This window comes from Chanodichthys erythropterus, chromosome 4, assembly GCF_024489055.1.
Source record: "Chanodichthys erythropterus isolate Z2021 chromosome 4, ASM2448905v1, whole genome shotgun sequence".
Classification (NCBI taxonomy): Eukaryota; Metazoa; Chordata; class Actinopteri; order Cypriniformes; family Xenocyprididae; genus Chanodichthys; species Chanodichthys erythropterus.
This window is the reverse complement of record NC_090224.1, coordinates 4412471-4436866: the sequence shown is the minus strand read 5'-3', so window position 1 is coordinate 4436866 and position 24396 is coordinate 4412471. Positions and strand designations below refer to the sequence as shown.

At 41.3% G+C, this 24396-nt stretch overlaps 1 protein-coding gene across 2 annotated transcripts in view; it reads left to right on the top strand.

Annotated features, from left to right (window-relative positions):
* Positions 1-24396, top strand: part of mdn1 (midasin AAA ATPase 1) — a 63871-nt gene that overhangs the window by 15090 nt on the left and 24385 nt on the right. For both annotated transcript variants that reach the window (XM_067383744.1, XM_067383743.1), the window contains exons 22-60: positions 229-336; positions 459-610; positions 1373-1551; positions 1938-2146; positions 2356-2502; positions 2593-2734; positions 3312-3446; positions 3874-4012; positions 4517-4655; positions 4728-4858; positions 5106-5244; positions 5406-5535; positions 5741-5998; positions 6718-6915; positions 7073-7281; positions 7786-7908; positions 8072-8269; positions 8420-8527; positions 8662-8850; positions 8940-9029; positions 10007-10270; positions 10345-10609; positions 10977-11136; positions 17619-17735; positions 17850-18058; positions 18891-19039; positions 19133-19332; positions 19889-20112; positions 20217-20330; positions 20684-20813; positions 20887-20993; positions 21089-21222; positions 21311-21471; positions 21562-21682; positions 22238-22454; positions 22597-22837; positions 23343-23469; positions 23769-23933; positions 24042-24256. In XM_067383744.1, the coding sequence (XP_067239845.1) occupies positions 229-336; positions 459-610; positions 1373-1551; positions 1938-2146; positions 2356-2502; positions 2593-2734; positions 3312-3446; positions 3874-4012; positions 4517-4655; positions 4728-4858; positions 5106-5244; positions 5406-5535; positions 5741-5998; positions 6718-6915; positions 7073-7281; positions 7786-7908; positions 8072-8269; positions 8420-8527; positions 8662-8850; positions 8940-9029; positions 10007-10270; positions 10345-10609; positions 10977-11136; positions 17619-17735; positions 17850-18058; positions 18891-19039; positions 19133-19332; positions 19889-20112; positions 20217-20330; positions 20684-20813; positions 20887-20993; positions 21089-21222; positions 21311-21471; positions 21562-21682; positions 22238-22454; positions 22597-22837; positions 23343-23469; positions 23769-23933; positions 24042-24256 (6443 nt within the window). The remainder of the gene's footprint in view (positions 1-228; positions 337-458; positions 611-1372; positions 1552-1937; positions 2147-2355; positions 2503-2592; positions 2735-3311; positions 3447-3873; positions 4013-4516; positions 4656-4727; positions 4859-5105; positions 5245-5405; positions 5536-5740; positions 5999-6717; positions 6916-7072; positions 7282-7785; positions 7909-8071; positions 8270-8419; positions 8528-8661; positions 8851-8939; positions 9030-10006; positions 10271-10344; positions 10610-10976; positions 11137-17618; positions 17736-17849; positions 18059-18890; positions 19040-19132; positions 19333-19888; positions 20113-20216; positions 20331-20683; positions 20814-20886; positions 20994-21088; positions 21223-21310; positions 21472-21561; positions 21683-22237; positions 22455-22596; positions 22838-23342; positions 23470-23768; positions 23934-24041; positions 24257-24396) is intronic.

The following is a 24396-nucleotide window of genomic DNA, read 5'->3' as shown; positions in this document are numbered from 1 at the left end:
TCCACACCATTTGGGTTTCAGTCTCTCCTGGTCATGCATTTGCTCTCATAGTTTTCTTTAGCTCATCAGGGCCTACTTTCATGTTTTCTATAGCTCATCAGGGCCCTCTACTGGTCTGGGGCCCTCACAAATACCCAGTGTTTATTTATTTACTTAAAGTGTGTTGTGTAAAGAAATTAAAAACAAACAGTTAAGTATTTTTATGGAGATGTTTAATATCTTCTGCAGGGTTTCTGCCTGAGTTTTCTCACTCAGCTGGATCGCAGCTCTCACCCCGTTGTGCAGAAAATGGTGTGTCAGTACATACTAGGAGGAAATGTGAAATGTCTGAAACAGGTAATCTGTTCAGAGCTTCAGTGAGACAATTTGATCCATCCTAATGTTTGTTTGAATGGATAGACTGTAAACTGGTTAGAAATGTTCTTTGCCAGAAAAATGATCGTTTCCTCTCTCTTCAGCCAATCCCTCAGCCAAAGGACCGAGTGTGTGTACAGATAGAGGAGTACTGGCTGAGTCGGGGTGACATGGAGCCTACTGTGGACCCCACTTACATCCTCACGCCCTCCGTCAAGCTCAACCTAAAAGATCTGGCACGGGTGGTCGCCGCCGGGTAGGAAGACCCACCACTAATATGTGCCCTGCGATGTTCCGTAGATCAATCCCTCTGTCGATACATATTATATATGCAGCGTTTCTATGTTGATTTGTGGGATTGTGCGTAACTATCGTAAGAGATTTGATTTGCTTTTAGTTTATGGGGCAGTATTGTTATAGCGATTGAATTGTTTGTCTGTTTTGGTACCATTGGCCTGGGACTGTCCAGACCTGGTGATCAATGGATCTCTGCATCTATAAAGTGGTGATTTCGGGACTTTATGGGCATCAGCCTTTTTAACATCAGATTACATGATCTTCAAAAGCTTTTCTGTACCTTCACTGGCCAAATCACAGAAACCCTACACTTCGATATTTCTAATTCTTTATCTGTTAACTAGCTGTCAACAATCTGTGTACTGGTTACACAATATTTACTCACTCTACATACCTAGATGACAAATAAAAAATTGACTCCAAAGTTTAGGCTTCTTTCAAACTTGCACAGGTACATTATTTCTCAAAATGCGAAATATCGCCCATATAATTAGCCTGACTAATACATCGGTCATTGCCACCCGCAATCCAACTGGGCTCAATATACGTTTATATGTGTACTTGTCGTTATTTTCCCTCCATCCATCTTTAGTCCTTTTAGTTCTTTTCATGTTCATTACATACTAGGAATCATTTTCATATCTTAGACTCTCGCAATTTCACCTTTACAAGTCTTACATGTTTTCTTTCCTCTCCTCTTGTGTGTTGTTTCTGTGATTAGCATCCATCCAGTGCTCATTCAGGGGGAAACTTCTGTAGGAAAGACGAGTCTGATAAAATGGCTTTCAGCTTCTACAGGAAACCAGTGTGTGCGAATCAATAACCATGAGCACACAGATATCCAGGAGTACATTGGCTGCTACTCCTCCGATGAGCATGGCAAACTTGTCTTCAAAGAAGGTAAAGAGCCTTTATTGCATATCAGGATGGCATGTATGTATATGAATCTGTTATGATGCTTAGATTGCAAAGCCATTAAAATAATCATTAGTTATGTAATACATATGTAAATAAATACATGAATATGGTGCGAAATGCATGTTTTTATAGGCCAGATTTAAAATGAAACTCTCAGGGGGTCACTGCTCCATCCTTAGGCAGAAAAAATTGAAGACCCTTGACTTATGTCAATGATATTAATGAATTCTGAACATTCATTGCCATATCAGATGGTAATCTTAAATCGTTGTCTCTCTTTATGTGTAGTTGTGTGTTCGATCGACCCTCTGTTTATGTTTATGTCATGTTTTCATGTAAACAACATGCATGTTTTTTTCCCCCTGAAGGCGTGCTGATCGATGCCATGCGGAAAGGTTATTGGATAATTCTAGATGAATTGAACCTTGCCCCCACTGATGTCCTTGAGGCACTGAATAGATTGCTGGATGACAACCGGGAGCTCTTCATCGCCGAGACACAGGAAGTGGTCAAAGCCCACCCCAGATTCATGCTCTTTGCCACCCAGAATCCTCCTGGGCTTTACGGAGGCAGAAAGGTTTCTTCAATGCATTTTAAAAACTATCACCTGTGTGTTAAGCATGCTTGCCTTCTTAGCCCCTTGCAAACTATAACCTGCAACAATAGTGCCATTCGGGAACTAATTTTTAGATAGGTGGGCGGTGGTGATGTTTTGGTTCTGACATTCCTACTCAAGAAAGGGCTCTTGAATATTAATGGACTAAACTTGTCTTTCATTTTGTGTAGGTTCTGTCTCGAGCATTCAGAAACCGATTTGTGGAGTTGCATTTTGATGAGCTTCCCAGTTCGGAGCTTGAGAACATTCTCCATCAGCGCTGCAGTCTGCCTCCTTCCTACTGCTCTAAACTCATCAAAGTCATGCAGAACTTGCAGGTGTGGATCTCATTTTGTTGTATCAGTGTATAAGATTCAATTTTGATAAATTCATGATTGTATTTTTTGATATGGTGGTATTTGTGTTAGTCTTTACGTAGAGGATCCAGTGTGTTTGCTGGGAAACATGGATACATTACCCTGAGAGATCTGTTCCGCTGGGCTGAACGCTATAGTCTGGAGGAGCAGAGTGACACCTCGCGTGATTGGCTACAGCATTTGGCCGATGACGGTAACATCCAGTGACAAACCTTTGACCCCTATGGTGTAGAAAATTAAAATATGCAGTATTATTCAACGGTTTAGTGTCTGTAAGCTTTTTTTTTTTTTTTTTAAATGTTTTTGTTATCTCTCTTAAGCTCACCAAGTAAAATACAGTAAAACAGTAATACTGTGAAATATCATGATTCAAAATGACTGTTTTCTCTTTTAATATATTTAAAAATGTAATTTATTCCTGTGATGGCAAAGCTGAATTTTCATCATCATTACTCCAGTCTTTAATATCATATAATCCTTCAGAAATCATTTTAATATGCTGATTTTGTGCTCAAGAAACATTTCTTATTATTATCAATGTTGAAAACAGTTGTGCTGTTTTCTATATATATTTCTATATTTTTGTTAAACAATATAAAAGTCTTTACTGTTTACTTTTGATCAATTCTTTGCATCATTGCTAAATAAAATAATTTCTTTAAAAAAAAATCTTACTGAGCTCAAACTTTCAAATGGTAGTTTATGGAAAGATTTTTTTTTTTTTTATACTTAATTTCAAAATGTAATAGTCATTATGTTCACTCTTTCAGGTTATATGCTGTTGGCCGGCCGTGTCAGGAAGCCAGAGGAAGCACTGACCATCCAGAACATCCTGGAGAAGCACTTTAAAAGGACAGTGAACCCAGATGCTCTTTTCTCTGAGGCTCAGGTCACCACTCAGTTCAGTGAGTTTAGAAGCACAAACACGGTTTGACCACAGAAGCACACGGCATTCTGACATCAGGTCAATGACTTTCAATTAGGAATGTTGTCTCACTGGTTGTTCCATTGCATTATCACATAAACAAATACCAGTAGCACTGCAGTTTAATGACAGTCCCTTAATAAGTCATCTTAGCAACTCCCTGCATGTGCTTATATAATACAGTTATTGATTGTGAGTTTATCTGTTGTATCTTGTGATGTTCTTTTCCATCTATGTAGATGAGTTAAGACGGCAAAATCTTTTCCATGAAATGTTGAATTCTTGATTTTGAGACTTTACTAAAGATCTGTTTGATTTAGCTCACTGTATAACTAATGGCCAGATTGATTGTTTTGGCTGGCACAGTTTGGTATATTGATGGTTGTTGATGGCTTGGTACTTGGCAGGCCCTTTTGTGGACAGCATTGCGGGTGTCCCTGAAGAGTTCGGTCATGTGGTGTGGACCCAGGGCATGAGGAGACTAGCTGTACTAGTGGGAAGAGCGCTTCATTTTGGAGAGTCTGTCCTACTTGTCGGAGACACGGGGTAAGCTCTGATACGATCCTCAGTTGAACCTGAATGGGAGGGTTACAAAATATGACCTAATACTATTTTGTAGTAGACGTATGTAAATGAAGATGAAAGGCTTCTTTATTTGAGTTTTAATCAAATCTAGGTGGTTATTAGAAATAATTTAAGCATTTTCAACAGGGCTGTTATGTTAATTTTAAAGATTAAGTGAATCCAAAATTAGTTTTGTAGCTTGTAGTACGTCTGTTAACTTTGACAATTTTTAAAGTTAGCAAAAATGAACATTTATTAGACTTGTGTACAGTCGGAAAAAAAAAAAAAATGATGTTGCACTTGACACGTCCAATTTTCAATAAAATTCTACACTGAGCTGATTAGTAATAACTAGTAGCCACACCCCTGTTTCAACAGGAAATAGAACTTTCTATTCAGCAGGAAATCTGTTAATCTGTTATTCGTAAATAATTAATGAGATAACAGAAGCTCAGTTGGTTCACACGTTCCTCCCCTCATCTCCAGATGTGGTAAAACCACCATCTGCCAGCTGTTTGCTGCACTATCCGGTCAGAAGTTCTTCTCCCTCAACTGCCACTTGCATATGGAGACGTCCGACTTTCTGGGAGGCCTCCGACCCGTTCGTCACACAGGAACCCAACAGGTGGTAATCAGATTTTTTTCAAATTATTGGTTAAAAAAAATTGTCATTTCATATAAATTTAATATATTTCAGGCTGATGCGGAGGATGGCCGTCTGTTTGAGTGGCATGATGGACCACTGGTCCTGGCGATGAAACAGGATGGTGTGTTTCTGATGGATGAGATCTCGTTGGCAGATGACTCAGTGCTGGAAAGACTCAACAGGTGTGTATTTACACTCCACATTTTTCTGTTCTCATTTTTTCTTTTTCAGTTCAGTTTTGCTTAGGAAATTCAAAAAAAGGCCTGAACGTACTTGTTTACTTTCTCTCTTTGTAAAATAAATTGAAATTTGATTTGCAACTTCTGCTTCACAACAGAACAAAACAAAAAACAAATCACCCAACCTCTGTACAGTACTGATATTTGCACATCTGATGTGATCATGTGACTGTCTATGTGTCCTGTGCAGCGTGTTGGAGACTGAAAAATCTTTAGTGCTGGCAGAAAAAGGCAGCGGTGATGATGATGATGTTGAGCTGATCATTGCCGGGAAGAAGTTCCGACTTGTCGCCACCATGAACCCTGGAGGTGACTTTGGAAAGAAAGAGGTCAGTACATGGAGAATTAGCTTGGCTGAAGAATATTATGTTGAGGTTATAAAATAGCCAGAGGTTGCTTTCTTTAAAGATTAGTAGTAATAGTTCAATAAATTATGTTTGCACGGAAGAAATAAGCAACTAGTGGTACTGATGTGTTTGCATATGTACAGCTGTCTCCAGCACTCAGGAACAGGTTCACAGAGATTTGGTGCCCCCAGAACAACAGCCGTAATGATCTAATGCAGATCATCCAACACAACCTGCGGCCCGGACTATCTCTGGACCAGCATGACCACCAAGGTGAGTCGCTCTACACAGAGCAACCAATTATAACAAGCCTTATTACCACCTTTTGGAATATTCAATTCTGATTGGTCAGTAGCAGAATTCTACAGCCAGATATCTTTGTATAATTACCACTGAACTGTAGAGATGTTCTTTGTCCTTGACAGCCAGTCTCCTAAACTGTTCTAGTCTCCTGTCATTGCCACTCTTCCCATCCCAGGTAAAGACATAGCAGATCTTATGTTGGACTTCATCGACTGGCTGACCAATCAGGAGTTTGGTCGGCGGTGTATTCTAAGCGTGCGAGACATTCTGTCATGGGTGAACTTCATGAACACGGTATGTGAGAGGGACGAGGATGGCTTCATGACCATGGGGGAGCTGGAGGAGGAGGAGCCAGAATGGGACCTGAGATTGGACACTGTAACAGCATTTATTCATGCTGCATGCCTTGTGTACGTGGACGGAATCGGCTCAGGTGGGAGAAAAAAGACTTTCAAACAGCTTTTTTGCATGCTTTGGTACCCATTTACCACCAAAAGGAATAAGACAGGCTTTAAATGACTGTCTTGCTCCTTTTTAAGTTTTTATGCAAAATAAGTTTTTATGCTTCTATAAAATCCTTTGTAGCTGTTATTGACACTAGTGGTGGCTTTTACAAAATTAAACGAAAGCCATATACACTGCCATTCAAAAGTTTGGGGTCTGTAAGATTTTTTTAAAATGTTTTTAAAAGAAGTATTTTGCTTATCAAGGCTTGTAAAATTATATTACAATTTAAAAGAAATGTTTTTTAACATATTTAAAATGTAACTTTCTGTGATGAAACAGCCATTCTCCAGTCTTCAGTGTCACATGATCCTTCAGAAATCATTCTAATATGTAGGTTATCAATGTTGAAAACAGTTGTGCTGTTTAATATTTTTTGTAAACCATGAAACATTATTTTCAGGACTTTTTGAGGAATAGAAAGTTCAAAAGAAAAGCATTTATTTAAAATAGAAATCTTTTGTAACATTATAAATGTCTTTACTGTCACTTTTGATCAATTTAAAGCATCCTTGCTGAATAAAACTATTAATTTCAATAAAAAAAGAAGGAAACATGACCCCAAACTTTTGAACATTGCATTTACAGATCCTATATCTCTTCCCATACTTCATTCCTATGATCTAAATTTTTTCTTCTTGGTACCAGGGACCACAGTGTCGGCAGCAGAGAATGCCCTGGTGGCACGGAAGGCAAGTCTGGAATACCTGGAGAAGAGACTGAGCAGAATTACAGAGCTGGATGAGGAGATGCAAGACGCACTCCGAGTCTACGACACCAGCGTCCCCAGAGAGCCCCAGTGGGGCGAAGACTTCTTTGGCATTGACCCCTTCTACATTGCTGCAGGTGAGGACTCTACCAAAATATAAAACAAATATTTTATATTTTAACATTTATTTCAAAGTTTAGTCTCTAGGTGTTGTTGGCAATTATTGTTATCAAATCATTTGTCAGATATGCCTTTTGGGTTTTGATTGCTGGATTTGATCTGATCTTCCCACAGGTCCTGAGAGTGAGGGAAGGAGTCTGTCGGACTATGCTTTGAGTGCGGGCACCACTGCAGTGAATGCTCAGCGATTACTGCGGGCACTGAAGCTTCAGAGACCCATACTGCTCGAGGGCTCACCTGGAGTGGGCAAGACCAGCCTGGTCACTGCCCTTGCCAAGGCCTCTGGGAACCATCTTGTCAGGATCAACTTGTCTGAACAAACTGTATGTCAAAGAAACGTAGAGTTTTTCTTTAGTAGAACCTCACTCTACTGTATAACACAAATTGATTTTTGATAACTATCACCAATACAATGACACCCTTTTATTTTTATTGATTGATTGATAGGAAAAAAAATCATTGTTATATGCACTAACCTTCAAAAGTTTGAAGACCTTTTAAAGAAATTAATACTTTTCTTCAGCAAGGATGCATTAAATTGATCAAAAGTGACACTGAAGACATTTGAGTTTTTTTTTTTTTTTTTTTTTTTTATAAATGGCTGCTGAAAATTCAGCTTTGCAATCACAGTTACATTTTAAAATACTTTAAAATAGATTAATTGCAAAAATATTTAATAGTATTACTGTTTATACTGTATTTCTCATTATTTTAATGCTGCCTTGGTGAGCATACGTTTAAAAAAAAACGCTTTTGAATGTTAGTTTATATGCAATAGTGCATAATTTCAAAGATGATTTTAATCATGCTGCATCCTCTCTGCACAGGACGTAACGGATCTGTTTGGGACAGATCTGCCAGTGGAAGGTGGGAAAGGAGGGGAGTTTGCATGGCGTGATGGTCCTCTACTTGCTGGGCTGAAGGCTGGACATTGGATCGTCCTAGATGAGGTACAGAGGAATGGCTGACTTTTGTAGCTCTATGCCAGTTCAGTGTAATAAAATAAATGTTTGAGTCTTGAAATAACAAGATTTCAAGATCCACCAACAAGAACAACATTTCAGTCAGAAATAACTATATTATTTTTGACCAATGTTTTTCCTTTTTCTGCAGCTGAATCTGGCCTCTCAGTCAGTGCTGGAAGGTCTTAACGCTTGCTTTGACCATCGTGCTGAGATCTACATCCCTGAGCTGGGCATGCGCTTCCAGGTTCAGCATGAGAAGACCAAGATCTTCGGCTGCCAAAACCCTTTCACACAGGGAGGAGGACGCAAAGGCCTTCCCAAGTCCTTCCTTAACAGATTCACTCAGGTAACTTAGATCTAATGACATTTTTGTTTTCTCTTCTGTCTAAAAAAGAGAATATTATTATACAATATTTTTACAGTACTTTGTATTATAACCATGAGTCACACAATAAGAGACCAAAATATAGACAGAAAGCTGTATTTTCTCATTCAGGTTTATGTGGATTCGCTAACCAATGAAGACATGCAGTTCATTGGTGACTCCATCTTTCCTAACATTGACAATGCGATCATCTCAAAAATGGTGCACTTTAGCAACCGAGTAAGTGGATGACACTTCCCTTAACTAGTGGTGATCTTCTGTTGCTCTTTGAAGTGTCATTTGTAGATATTCCTTTTATCTATCATCTCAAAGGAAGTTTGATTTTTTTTTTTTTTTTTTTTTTGTTCTCTAAGCTTGTCCAAGAAGTGATGATTGAGAGGAAATGGGGCCAGAGAGGAGGACCATGGGAGTTTAATCTTCGTGACCTGTTCCGTTGGTGTCAGCTGATGCAGACAGACCAATCACCAGGCTTCTTCAACCCTGGGCAGCATGTTGGACTTGTGTATGCAGACCGCATGAGGACAGAGGCAGACAAGGCTCAGGTAGCCACACTAATCAAAATACCATTTATCACTCAATATAAGGAGACATGAAGATTGCTGTTAAACAATAATATATGTTTCGTTCTCAGGTGTTAGCAGTGTTTAGGAAGGTGTTTGGAGAAGACTTTGAGCCTTACATGGGCTCTAGGCAGTTTCATATCACCCCTTTGAACCTGCAGGTTGGTCAGAAATATATAACATAACATAATATAGGTACATTTATTTAAGTAGCACATTTCACACACAATAATACAATACATGCTTTACATTAAAGGGATAGTTCACCCAAAAATGAAAATTTGATGTTTATCTGCTTACCCACAGCGCATCCAAGAAGTAGGTGACTTTGTTTCTTCAGTAGAACACAAATGATGATTTTTAACTGCAACCGTTGCCGTCTGTCAGTCAAATAATGGGAGTGAATGGGAACTCCATCTATAAGAGTCAATAAAACATGCATGGACAAATCCAGATTAAACCCTGCGGCTCGTGACGACACATTGATGTCCTAAGACACGAAATGATCAGTTTGTTTTTTACCTCTAATACACCACTATGTCCAACTGCGTTCAGCATTCACTTAGTGAGGCAGTGACAATGGCAGTGATGTCTCGCGCATAATACTAGACATCACTTCGGCTGTCAGAGTGCGGTCAGACCTCACTAAGCGAGTGCTGAACGCAGTTGGACATAGTGGTGTATTAGAGCTAAAAAATTATATAAATACTGTTCGGTTTCTCACACAAAACGATCGTTTCGTGTCTTAGGACATCAATGTGTCGTCACGAGCAGCAGGGTTTAATTTGGATTTGTCTATGCAAGTTTTTTCGACTCATATTGTTTGAATTCCCATTCGCTCCCATTATTTGACTGACAGACAGCAACGGTTGCAGTTAAAAATCATCATTTGTGTTCTACTGAAGAAACAAAGTAACCTACATCTTGGATGCGCTGGGGGTAAGCAGATAAACATCAAATTTTCATTTTTGGGTGAACTATCCTTTTAAAAATGAGAAGAAATCATAAAAAAAAAAAAAGAAATCTTTATTTTTTTATTTTAACCCTTAACCTGTAATCTATGATGTAAAATTATATTCTAAGACTTAAGAAACATTGGGTGTGAATATATCTCTTTCTTTCTGTCACACATATGCAGTTGGGTTACTCGGTTCTGCAGCGTAGTGGAGGGGCACCTATTGCTCTGGATCCTCCTTTGTCGATTACCCATTATTCTTTGCGCCCTCTGGAGGCACTGATGAAGTGTGTGGAGATGGGGTGGATGGTCATACTGGTGGGTCCCACTGCAAGTGGAAAGAGCAGTTTAGTGCATCTGCTTGCATTGTTAACGGGACACAGACTGAGGGTTATGGCCATGAACAGCGCCATGGACACAACAGAGCTGCTGGGCGGCTTTGAGCAGGTCAGTTGGAAATGACAAGCAAGATGATTGTTTCCTTAACTTGGTGTTATCATTAACCTGGTGTTCTGTTTTAGGTGGACATCATACGGCCATGGCAGCAGGTTTTGGAGAGCATGGACTATGTGGTTGCCATGGTGACCAGGCGAGGCCTGATGTCATTGGACGGGGCAGTGCAGGACACCGAGTTCCTGTTGAGTACGTGGAGCACTTTCCGCCGCTGGCTGCGAGAGGAGGGTCTGGATACCACAGAGGGCATGGTCACATTTGAGGCTTTAAACAAATTGGAGGTCATTATTGTTCTGCTGCACAAACTCAACACTAAACTCAAGGTCTTAACGGGTAAGGACACTACACTACTAAGTATATTTCCTGTATATGCCTTGCAAACTTGAACATTTGGTTTTCTGTGAGTGAACATTTGGTTTTCTTCGAATGTGAATTCTGCTTGTTGACTTGTCAGCCCTGTAAAATTTTTGGCTAACTATGGCAGGTAGCATCAGTAAGAATCTTTTGAAAATTACAATGCAATTATATTAAAATTTTATTATATAATTATTTACTATTATTTGAAATTAGAAATGTAAAATTATATTATTTAAATATAAATAAAATGTTTAAATAAATGAAAAAAGAATTCTTTATTTTGTGCTTTATAATCCATTTAAAAAACTTTGAGTGTAATATAATCTTTGATTGTCCCCTGCAGACATGTCAAAGCTGCAGATGGACTTCACTCTACTGAAGGAGCGTTTGGCTCAGATGCAGGACGGCTGGACTCATGGTGGCTTTGAGTGGCTGGATGGGACATTAGTTCAGGCGCTGCAGGCTGGAGACTGGTTGCTCATGGACAATGTCAACTTCTGCAGGTCAGATGTTTTAAACAGATCTTTCTTAAAATGCTTAAACACTCTTTTGCTTAAACAAAATCACTTAGTGGATTTGTAGAGACACATTTTAATAAAGAATAATGACTAATTTCAGTCAAGTCTGTGTTTTAAAGGGGACCTATTATGCCCCATTTTACAAGATGTAAAAGTCTCTGATGTCCCCAGAGTGTGTATGTGAAGTTTTAGCTCAAAATACCCCACAGATCATTTTTTATAGCATGTTCAAATTGACACTTTTTGGGGTTGAGGAAAAACGCGCCTTTTCAATGAGTGCCCTTTAAATGCAGTGAATTTTGCATAATAGGTCTTCACGTAAATGATTCAATGACTGATTTGTAGCCACCTGCTGACATAACACTCTTGTCAACATTATCTTGTCAACTCGTTACTGAAAAATAAAACGAGTTCTTTTTCTAACTTCGCTCGGTGTTTCACACTATGGGAATCGCTTTGGGCGTGACCAACTACGGAAGCTCCAATGACACCACGTCTGTCAATGACAGACAGGTCGATCTGAGATCAGGCTCCGCCCCACCTATATTACTCAGGTCGACCCCTATCGAGATCATTCGCGCTTTCTTCCCGTGAGGGACTACAAGCTCTCTCAGCACATCCGACGTCGTTGCTGATTTCGCTAAATCATCAGGCGGACCGTCATTGGATTACGCCACCGAACGCGACATCAGTGGATTGGATTGTGTTGAGTGACATCGTAAATTCTGAATAGTGTCCGCGTCAAGGCGAGCTATTCTTTTCGGACTACATCGTATTAAGTTACGGTCGTCAGTGGCGTCAGGCCGACTTCAGGTTTACGCGTTAAGGCGAGCCGTTGGAAGGGATAACTACCCGATTACCTTTTTCAATCTTCAGCCACAATGTCGACGATCATTACCCCCGCCAAAGGGAATGAGTCGAAAAGCAGGGAGGCTGCATCCCGCCCGTGTCCATCGTCATGTGGAGCAACCATCTCGGGCAGGGACCCTCATCCAATGTGCATCGTGTGTATGGGCCCAAAACACGCTCAAACGTCGCTTGCGGACCCACAAACATGTGTTCACTGTGCGTCAATGCCGGTGAAAATCTTAGAGAGAAGGCTGAGAGTAGCGGTTGCTAACCAACAAGACCCATGTCTGTCCGGAGCTGCCGCAAAATCTACGGCTACTGAACATCATACGCGAGCTACCACGAGCTGGGCGGACATGATGGAAGCCGAATCCCCGGATATGCCTCCTCTGTTCGAGGGCCTTCTCGCGCAGGAGGAGGAAGAACCGGTTGACGAGGACGCACAGGGCGATGCTAACTCTGACCTCCTCGACTTGGACATGGATGATGAGGAAGAGGAAGATAATTCTCAATTCCCTATCCCACAGTCTAGACCTCCCAGCACAACTGACTCAGCCTCACAGGCAGACAGTAACCTGCACGAGGTGTGCAAACGGGCCGCGGCTAAACTGGGCCTAGCTTGGCCCGTGGCGCAAGATGCGGAAGGAGCAGAGAGAGACCTTTACGACGGGAAAAGACTGCCGCCTGCTCAACCCGCATCTAGACAACTCCTGCCCGCTGTGCCTGCTTGCATGAAGGAAATGTCTCGCCATTGGTGCAGCCCCTTTAAGATCAAGCTCCCGGCCAAAGGATGTTCTAAGCTGGAGATTCAGGGGATGGGAGAGCTGGGGCTGGCCGGACCCCCAGCGATAGAGTCTTCAGTGGCCTATCATCTCCACCCGAATCGGCGCTCTATTTCTGCCTCATCTCAAATTTCGTTGCCGAGTAAGATGGAACGCTTAACTGCGTCCGTCTATCAGAGGATGTATAAGTACGCGGCGCAATCGGTGTGCTCGCTGAACGCAGTGACTTTACTGTCGGCGTATCAGGCGGAAATTTTGGAGGAGATGGGACGACAGCTTGACACAGGAGTACCGAACCCAGCACTATGGGATGAAATATGTGTGGTGAATGATTTAATTCTCCGCTCTTCACGTGGAGCGGTTCAGGGCTGTGGCCGCGTGATGGGTCTGGCCGTGTCAGGTGAGAGAGCGTTATGGCTAAACCTGTCAGGATTGGGCGATGCTCAGAAAGCGGAGGTGATGGACGCAGCGTATGATCCAACTAAAGGTCTGTTCAGTCCAGCTCTCGAGAAAATGAGAGAAACAAGCACTCTCAGGAAACAAGAGGATGAAGCGTTTAACCTATGTTTACCACGCAAACAAACACCGCGTCCACCCTCTCAGCCAGCGCGACAGGGCTTTGCAGCAGCCGCTGCAGCGAGAGGGAGGCAAACGGGGGCCAGGAACATGAGACCTGCTCTCAGCGGGCAGCATACTGGCCAACGTCAGAGGTCGGATGGCTCCGGTCCATGGGGGAAGCATTCTTTTGCGGCCGCGGCGGCTAGGAACCGAGGAACGGAAGAAGCGTGCGACCTGACACGAAAACGTTCCCCTTCACTTCTCTCTCCGCCTGCAAAGAGAAGGAAGGTTTCCAGCCCTGCGGTTCTAAGTTCGGTAAGGGCTGTTTCTGTATGTTCTCCTCATGTTCAGAGAATAGAGGAAGATGTTCATCAGTGTCACCAAGCACTCACACGGTGTGTTCAAACACTCACTGCTTCAGGGGTACACATAGTAAAGAATGCACTATCGCAGCCAAGCCACGAGCTAAGGGCGATATGCTCCCCAAATATAAAACACACAATAAATGGTTCACTATCGCAGCCAGGCAGACTGCCGAGGGCGATAAGTTGCAAAAAATCCAGAATAAAATGCTCCCCCCTAGTTTCACCACAGGAGGGAGCGCCCGCTTCTCCGTTGGGGGCCTGCGCGGAGACTGTTATGACGTCATCAACACGCGCCCACGAGGGAGAAGTATACAGGTGGACTCTCTCGGCCCGCATACTCAATTGGCGCGCATGCGCAGCTCACCCGTGGGTTTTAAACACAATTCTACGGGGATACAGACTTCAATTTGCCATGAAACCACCCAAATTCAATGGTATAATAGCCTCAATGGCCGAGGGAGAGTCGGCCCGCGTCCTGATGGCCGAGATCGACACTCTTTTAAACAAACAAGCGATCAAAGTGGTGCCAAAGGAGGTAAGCTGTCAAGGCTTTTATTCCCGTTACTTTGTGATTCCAAAGAAAGGGAGCACGTCTCTGCGTCCAATATTAGACCTCCGTGTGTTAAACAAGCACCTACGAAAGTACTCATTCAAAATGTTGACACACAAAACGCTTTGTCGGTCCATCCGCCAGGGCGATTGGTTTGTGACGATCGATCTGTCAGACGCATATTTTCACATAGACATTTACCCGTCTCACAGGAAATATCTCAGGTTTGCATACCGAGACACTGCTTACGAGTTTCAGACGATGCCGTTCGGTTTATCTTTAGCGCCAAGAACTTTTACCAAATGTGTGGAAGCAGCACTTTTTCCGTTGAGGAACAACGGAATAAGAATATTGTCTTACATAGACGATTATCTGATATGCTCCTCGTCAAAGGAGCAGGCGGTCAGAGACGCAGACAGGGTGTTAATGCACCTCAGCAGCTTGGGATTCAGAATAAACATGAAAAAGAGCCGCTTAGAGCCCGCGCAATGCACAGAATATCTGGGGCTCAGAATAAACTCTCTCTCTTATCGAGTCAATCTGACAGAGGGCAGAATCAAGTCGTTCACTCAGTGTCTCTCCCGTTTTCAGACGGGGAAAGTTGTCCCGTTCAGGCTGTGCTTACAGATGCTGGGCTTAATGGCTTCGGTGATTTCGGTAGTACATTTGGGACTTCTCATGATGAGAGACTTTCAGCGCTGGGTCGCGCATCTACGTCTGTGTTCCCGGCGACATCTCAGTCGACCGGTGAGAATAACTCATACGTGTGTCAAAGTGCTCAGACATTGGAAAAGCCCCGCAACTCTCAGAATGGGGATTCCCTTGGGGGCGGTGTCGTCGAGAGTTACTATGACGACGGACGCGTCATTAAAGGGCTGGGGAGCAACTCTGATGGGCAGAGCGTGGAACGGTGTGTGGTCTCCACAGCTCATTCACAAGCATATAAATTACCTGGAGTTGCTAGCAGTGTTTCTAGCGCTGAAACATTTTCTGAGCTTCATCAGGGGCCAACATGTTTTAGTGAAAACAGACAATTCTACAGTGGTTGCGTATATCAACCGGCAGGGAGGCACACGCTCTCTCCAGCTGCATCAGTTAGCAAAAAGGCTGATCGTGTGGTGCAACACAAGGCTTTTATCCATTTTATCCAGCGACCCATGTTCCAGGGATATTGAACAGGGGAGCAGATTTATTGTCCAGAGGAAATCCTCTGTACGGGGAGTGGAAGCTTCATCCCCAAGTAGTGAAGCAGATATGGCAGAAGTACGGTCAGGCTGCCGTAGATCTCTTCGCCTCGCAGGAAAACGCTCAGTGTCCTCTGTATTTCTCTCTAGCAGACGAAAATGCACCATTGGGTGTGGATGCTCTAGCCCACCCATGGCCAAACGTACTGCTGTATGCTTTTCCTCCTCTGAGCCTGATTTCACCCACACTGGCCAGAGTGAGGGAAATGGGTTTGTCACTGATACTAATAGCTCCACGTTGGACATCCAGACATTGGGTGGCCGAGATAGTTCAGCTTCTGGCAGGTCAGCCTTGGCCCCTCCCTCCCTGGAGGGACCTCCTGTCTCAGGCGAGGGGGGAAATTTACCATCCTCACCCAGACAGGATAGATCTTTGGGCCTGGCCCGTGAGAGGTGGAATTTGAGTGCAGCAGGTCTGCCCCCATCGGTCATACACACTATACAGAGTGCCAGAGCCTCTTCCACTCGCACACTTTATAGTAATAAATGGCGAGTCTTTGAAGAATGGTGTGGGCGGAGTCATATTGTCCCTTCTCAGTGCTCAGTGAGGGACATATTATGTTTTCTTCAGGATCTGCTAGATAAAGGGAAGGCTTTTTCTACCCTGAAGGTATATTTAGCAGCTATTTCTGCTTGTCATATTGGTTTTGGTGACAAAACAGCGGGTCAGCACCCCTTAATAAGTCGTTTTATGAAAGGGGCACGCCGAAAGAGGCCAGTGGCCAGACATATGGTCCCTTGGTGGGATTTGTCATTGGTTTTAGAGGCCCTTTCTCAACACCCTTTTGAACCGTTAGAGGGCATTGGGTTGAAGTTTCTCTCTCTTAAGACAGCACTGCTTGTAGCACTGGTGACTGCTAAGCGTGTGAGTGACTTACAGGCCCTGTCTATCAGCCCGTCTTGTTTACAGTTTTCTCCAGGGTTTACAAAGGTTTCTTTTCGACCTAACCCTGCTTTTGTACCCAAAGTAGTGGACTTTGCTTATAGATGTCCAACTACAGAGCTTACAGCTTTTCATCCTCCTCCCTTCTCTTTTCCAGAGGAGGGGAGATTGAATGCATTATGTCCAGTACGGGCGCTTCGTGTGTACGTGGAGAGAACAGCAGGTTTCAGAAGGAATGACCAGCTGTTTGTGTCTTGGGCTACTCCTCATAAAGGGAAACCTTTGTCGCGTCAGCGGCTGTCCCATTGGATTGTAGATGCTATATCTCTAGCATATAAATGCAGAGGGTCTCAACCTCCTGAAGGCTTAAGGGCCCACTCCACTAGGGGCATGGCCACATCATGGGCCTTACTTAGTGGAGTTTCGGTTCAGGATATCTGTGCGGCGGCAAGTTGGGCTACACCGCACACTTTTGTGCGGTTCTATAGACTAAATGTGTCAGAGCCATCTGTAGCACATGCAGTGCTAGGAGCCAGCGGGTTGGGACCCACTTAATCGTTAGTATAGCATATGTTGTGCAATCCGGGAGTGGTCTATATCTCCCATAGTGTGAAACACCGAGCGAAGTTAGAAAAAGAACGATGGGTTACTTAACGTAATCCCGGGTTCTTTGATAACAGAGTGAGGTGTTTCACCAACACTTCCCTCCTTGCACAGGAACGGGAAGAAATCTCTCTATAATGATCTCGATAGGGGTCGACCTGAGTAATATAGGTGGGGCGGAGCCTGATCTCAGATCGACCTGTCTGTCATTGACAGACGTGGTGTCATTGGAGCTTCCGTAGTTGGTCACGCCCAAAGCGATTCCCATAGTGTGAAACACCTCACTCTGTTATCAAAGAACCCGGGATTACGTTAAGTAACCCATCGTTATCCAACAGGAAGCAGGAATTATCCTGTAATTGTTTAATTTAAAGGCTACTTATAAAATTAGATTTAATTTAAAATTCATTAAAAAAAAACTTAAAACTCAAATCAATATTTCAGGACAATTTATTTAAGTTACTTAAGAAAGAGTGCAGAGTGATACAAGACATGAATAGCATAATGAAAAAATAAAAATAAATTAAAATACTTGGCTGAAGAATGCCATAATTGACCAATCAGAATCAAGTTTTCCAGATAGACCAGATGTAATATGAAATTTCTTAAATTAACTATGTATGTGTGTTTCAGCCCTTCAGTGTTGGATCGACTCAATGCCCTCCTGGAGCCTGGCGGGTCATTAACCATTAATGAACGAGGAATTATTGATGGAACCACACCCACCATCACCCCCCACCCTAACTTCAGGTACAATCAAAGCATAAACCGACACAACTTCCAGCTAAACAGATTCCAACCTCATTTTGCCATGTGAAAGTACAGATCTGCTTTTGCTCAATCCTATTTCACACTGTGTTTCAGGTTGTTCCTCACCATGGATCCCACACACGGAGAAATCTCTCGAGCCATGAGGAACCGTGGTGTTGAGATCTACATTCCTGGCGAGCATGAGGGTGTATGCTGGGACACTCTGGATCTAAAGATGGTTTTACACACCCTGGGTGTGACAGGAGACTGTGTGTGCGACCTGCTCATCTCCATTCATTCGGAAATCAAGAAGACTATATGGGGTGCGTCTGTGATTAATAGTGATGTTTAGTGATGTTTTAACCCATAAATGCAGGGTTAAATGTTTCACAAATCTTTAGCGACCCAGATCTGTATCTAACCCTGATGGATCTTTAACTTCCTCAATAGTATAAAACTCTCCTGATATTATAATAACAATTACAAAAGAATAAAATAAACCATATTTGGTTACCTTTTTGAAAAGTTTGATTTGAGCAGATGGTTTTTACCATCATCACTGTCATCGTCAGAGCTCATTTTCCCAGTACATTCAGCATATGGCTGATTACATTGGTGATCTCAAATATTCTCAATACTATTGTTTTCAATGTCTTCAAAAATCAATATTTTGATCCCTGACAGCTTCTTCACCAGATCCACCATCAAGTGACAGCAACACTGATTGCGTACAGTACTTTCTATTATTGCTGATGATATTTGTGTATTCTTTTGTTATATGTCTGTGGCAATTATTAGTGAAACATTTGTCATCATTGTGTATCAGACATTGCCACCTTGAGGAATAAAGGTGAATTGCATCTATTGAGTCATAAGGGATTCAATTGTTGCACAGAAAAAAATATACTTACACTATTACATACCTTGGGTCACTAGCGACCCTATGCACATTTTTACAAAAAATAATTAGAAAGCAGACTTTAAAAAAAAAAATCATTTAATTTTTTTTTCTTATTATATTGTTTATAATTAATAGATTGACGAATACTTAGAATGCTGATGTCTAACTTTAATCAATGAGGAGGAGGGTAGTGAATGACGTCCCGAAGTATGCGTTTAAGTGTTAATGACTGTTCTCTTTTTAACGTCTTCTAGACTCACCTGCATCATCCATGTCATCTCTGCTCCATGCTGCGTCTCTGTTGTCGGGTCAGCTTCAGAGGGGTGTGGATCTTCCCAGTGCCCTTCTACAGGCCTGTGGAGAGGCTTATGCTTTCTGTCAGCGCACCACTGCTAACCAGCAGGTTCATAGACATTTTTTTCAATAAGCATGACAAGTTAAAGATATATGATGCCATAATCAAATCATCAACCCTACCTTTTAATTCCTGTCTCAGCTGGCACAGGACATCATAGAGAGGCAGTTGGCAGTGCTGGACTCTGAGGACTGGGGCAGTGGGCTGCTGTGTGCGGGCGTGTGGCCAGACCGCATCCCCTCAGCCCTGCTGTGCACTGAGGACTCGTGTTTTTCCAGTGTCCAGAGAGATGGACAGGTCCTCCTGTACTGCCTCAACACTCTCAGCCTTTACGGAAAAAGGTCAGAACATACTTACAAATAATTTTGTATTTCATTAACAGCCACTTTATTGGTGTTAATGAGATTGTACTAAGTTTTGTGCTCATTAACGTTATTACAAATTTATTACTTTAAAGTTATTACAGTTTTTAATTTTAATTTTACTTTAATTTCCATTTTCAATGTTGTTGTTTGTTTTTTTACATTTTTATTGTTTCATAAATTCATTTTTTTCTAGCTTCAGTTTAGTTGTATTTTTCTGTATATTTCTTATTTCTTTTTTTTTTTTTTTTTTTAGAGCTGCCAATCTCTGAATTCTTTCTTTTCACATAATACAATTATTTAAACTCAGTCAGTATTTTATGTTCATCTATTTATTTATTTATTTATTTATTTATTTAGTAAGATAAAATACTTAGCTGAAACTGCAATAATAACTGAATCATAACAATAAATTAATTGTTCATTTTATTTTGTTCTAGTTTTGAGCTGATTATTTCAATTAGCAAAAATGTTAGGAAAAAAATATTTAGTGTTAACAACACTAATCTTATATAATTATTTTTTACCCATTCAGGAATCGTCCACTGAGCCTAGTTGACCTGCAGAGGGCGATGCAGAGCGGTGCTGTACTGGATGGGCTGCAGTTTTCTGGAGGAGGACTGGACGGAGGAGCTGAGAATGCATTGCGCCTCCTCCCGACAGCAGTTAAAATACTGACAGAAAGAGCTTCTCACAGTGATTGGGTGCTCAGAACCAGTTGGCTTTCCCACCTCACCAAAACTTACAAACATGCACCAGGTAGGCTGTATAGGAAAAAGAATGTCTTTAAATGTGTAGCTTGCGTAGCCATACTACTTGAGTGATTGTCTGCCACAGTCCTGAGATCATACTTGTCCTTGCAGATGCAGCTCTGATGCAGTTGGAGGCAGGATGCACAGCACTGAAGGCTGTATTTAACAGCAAGCTCATTGGGAAAGGCAAATGTCTGGCAGAGCTTTTGCAGCCTCACAGCACAGGTACATATACACACTCATATATGCACTTAAAGATCACATGAAGTTATTATAACCTTATTTTTTTTCTTAGAAAATGCCTTTGTGCACTAATAATCAGTGACTATAACTTTCATCAAACTGTAATAACTGTCTCTGCCTTTTAAACATCAGTCTGATGATCTAAATAAAGCCGTGCGAGTATGGAAAAACAATATTATGATATAATATCAATCTAAATGACCAAATAATTCAATCAAGTCCTGATAGATAAAAGACCCACCCTATACTGAGAATCATATTCCAAAAAATATATATATTTATATTCAATCCTATAATATTCAGATGTGAAATTACTAAATTTTATTCTTCACCAGATGATTACAGAATTTTGGTAGACATGCGCTGGAACAAGCAGTACTTGGACATCTTGGCCAACACCTGCAACTTTGAGGATGAAGAGAGATACATGGAATTCATGGAGGCACTAAACGCTGTTGCTAACAGGTAAGTCCTTATTCTGTTTTACTGGAATGTTTTTGTAGTAAAAATTATATGTATTATGTTTTATGTTTTTAAGAATCATATTGCTGATGGACCGAGAGGAAAGAGCAGCTATTAACAGCAGTGCTGGAAATACGTCACCTCATAACAGTGCCCTTAGACTTGCCACTGCCTTCTCAAAAGGTACTCACACACTTCCAAGAGATGTGAAAACACTAGGTTGTATGTGACTATTCACATTATATATATATATATATATATATATTTGGGTTTTATAGGGACAGTGGACATAGGGCACCTGCCGCATCCAGTGTTGGTCCACCTGCGCTCGTTTTTCGACCTGTGGGATTCATTCGTACTGCAAGCCGTGCAGTCGGGCCAGCCCTACATCTCTGACCACCTCATGTTTGAGGTCAGAACCTTGTTCCTCAGAGCGGTTTCATTATAGCCACGCTGCTCTGTTCTGCAGTTGGTTTACAGTGATGTGATTGTGTGTCCAGATCCTGCAGCTGCTGCAGTGGAGGGATCGTTTCTGGCTAGTGTGTAACTCTCTGTCTGCGGATACACGGGGGGTGTGTGTGCTGTCCCTGCACTGGCAGTGGGTGCACAAAAACTTAATTTTGCGGCTGCCTCAGCTTTTGATGGGGGATAGTGACTATGAGTGAGTAATGGACTTATTACATGGTAAAAAAAAAATTAATGTTCTCTTTAGTGTTTGTTTTATATGTATATATGAATATGTTAATTTCAGAGGCCAACAGGAATTACACACCATCTCCACGGCCATCCAGAACACACTTTCCAGCTCCGTGGCTGTGGCCTCTGCTCTGAAGGGCATTCAGAAGACATTAGGAAAGCCACTGCCATTCAAGGTTAGGCAATATATAAAACATGGATAGATGTATATATTTGTGTTCAAAATTTGGGGTCTGTGAAGGGAAAAAAAGAAAAACAAGTTGCATTTATTTGATCTAAAATACAGCGGTATATAAATATTATTGCAATTTAAAATAACTTTTTTTATTTCAATATTTTAAAACCTATTTTTTACATTCCATTACATAATTTATTCCAATACTCCAGTCTTCAGTGTCTCATGATCCTTCAGAAATCATTCTAATATGTTGATTTGCTGCTCAAGAAACATTTCATTTCTTATTATCAGTACTTTTGTAACATTATAAATATCTTTACTGTCACCTTAGATCAATTTAATATGTTCTTTCTGAATAAATTGTATTAATTTCTTTAAAAAAATAAAAATAAAATGAAAATCTTACCCCAAACTTTTGAATGGTTGTGTATGTCTAATATAAATAAAAAGAGGCAAGCACCCAAAAACAAATGGAGAAATTCTATCAAAAGTATCAGAAGTATTTATTTCAATCCTCCATTCTAACTGACCTAAACTAATCTTTTCTGTGCAGCTGGAGGCGGTGGCTGAATGTGCAGCTCGTTTGCGAGTGCTGTGCAGGGCGTTGGATGTTAGGGACCTGCGCCTCGACAACAGCCTCGCATCACTATGGAAACAAGAGGTGTCTCGTCTCCGTGGTGTGGCCATGGGTATTGACTCAAAAGAGGCTCTGCTGGAAGCGTGGGGTCTGGTGCTTCAGGCCAACGTCCTGCTGGAGCCTCAGAACTCGGGTAAATCTTGCATTTAAAAGTTTACCTTATATTTTTGACTAATTCCTAAGAATTTTGGGCATTAGATGTTACTGCTAGACCAACCAAGCAAACCCTGACACCTTAGTTTAATAACACAGAATATACTAATCTTTCTATCCAGGTGTCCTGGAGAGGCTTGTGAGCTGTGTGGATCAGCAGCAGGGTCATATGGCTTCCTGTGGCCTGCTGGACTCTCTGTCTGAAGATAATGAGGAGGAAGTGGGAGACAGTGCCGCTCCAGGCAGGGAGGTCTTACTGCAGCTTGCGCGCAGGGCTCAACTGTGGCCAGCGCTGGAGGAGCTGGCGGTACTTAACCAGATGAAAGTCACCACAGACCTGCTGTACCTGTCAGTCACACCAGGGTATGAGGATGTTTATTAAATTGTTAACTATTATAAAACAAGTATTTGTCAGGTTAGTGACATTGAAACTGTTGTGTTACTATTATAGTATTAATATTTTCAATTAGATTTTATTTTTATGTTCAGTTTTCATGTAAATTGTTTTAGTAATTGTGTTGTGCTTTTTGTCATTTTTATAAGTTTTAAATATATTTCTATTATTAGTTTGAATTTATTTTTATTTCAGTTTAAGTTTTAGTAATCTTAGTACTTCACCTTAAATGTATTTGATTTCAGTTAGTTGCCAGGCAGCATTTCTAATTTTCTTTCTTTTTAATGTTTTTTTTAATGTTTTATTTTATTTATTTAAATTATAATTATTATTTTTTTTAATAGATTTAGTTAACAACAAAACTTGAAATTGGCACTTGATTTTGCAAAGAAGTAGGATCTTGTAGCAAGGATGTTAATAAGGTGTTTTTTGTTCTGTGTTTATTTATATTGTGTTATATATTTTGCTTTACAGAGGCAATAAAAAGGCAGAAGATGGTCTGCGCAGGTCCTTCTCTAACCATCTGCGTTTCTGTATGCAGTCGACTCCCATGAACATCCGACAGCTGCAGCCTCTCTGGTTCCTACTAGGCACTGAGAGGGTCTGTCAAAACACCTTTATTATAATCATTCTGGTGTTATTATGAATGACCATGTTTAATTTTGTTTAATAATAAAATTAATCATATTTGACGAGCTTCAATTGATTTGTTACATTTATTATACAAACAATACAAATGACTTTTGTTAAACACTTTTTAAGTTTATAAGTTTGACTTAGGAATTCTTTATAGATAATTATTTATTTCTCCATTTACTGAGAATCACATGCTTCACTAGGGACTAGTATATTAATTTCAGTTCATCTCATTTTTCATTCTTGTTTTAATTCCCTCACCAGCCTGTGGAGGAGCTGCCGCTGGTGTGGTGTGAGCTGCTGTCTGAGACACTGGCAGCATTATGGAGCAGCAGTGTGACCTCTGACCCTGACCGTTGGCTAAAGTGGAATCCACTGAACCCTGAGGAGCACATGAGCTCCAGATCACTGTTGGGACCATCTGATACGGTGTGTGTGTTTGTGGAGGAAGAGCTAAAAATATTAGGTGTTTTTTGTTTTGTTTTTTTGTAATTAACATGTATAAATAACCTTGTTGTTATGTTTGTTGATATGAAGGGTCCTGGCATGCTGAGTCGTGCAGTGTGGTCCCGCTGCATGCTGGGAGTTCTGAGCAACACTGATGTTGGCGGCCGATGGGATCCATCAGGGTCACACCTCCTGTCATCTTCACGGGTGACCCTGGGCGAGTGGAGAGAGAGAACCGGGCAGCTACAAGATCTGAGTGCTGTGATCTGGGATAATATGGCTATGCCTGAGCTTGCTGACTTTAGGTAGAGACCACATATCATACCTAGTTGAGAAACATGGAATACATGTTGGATTTTTTTTAATTTTAGTACAGTATGGTATTTTAATATTATAATATTAATTTAAATATATTGTATTTTTTTTTATATAAATATTTTCATAT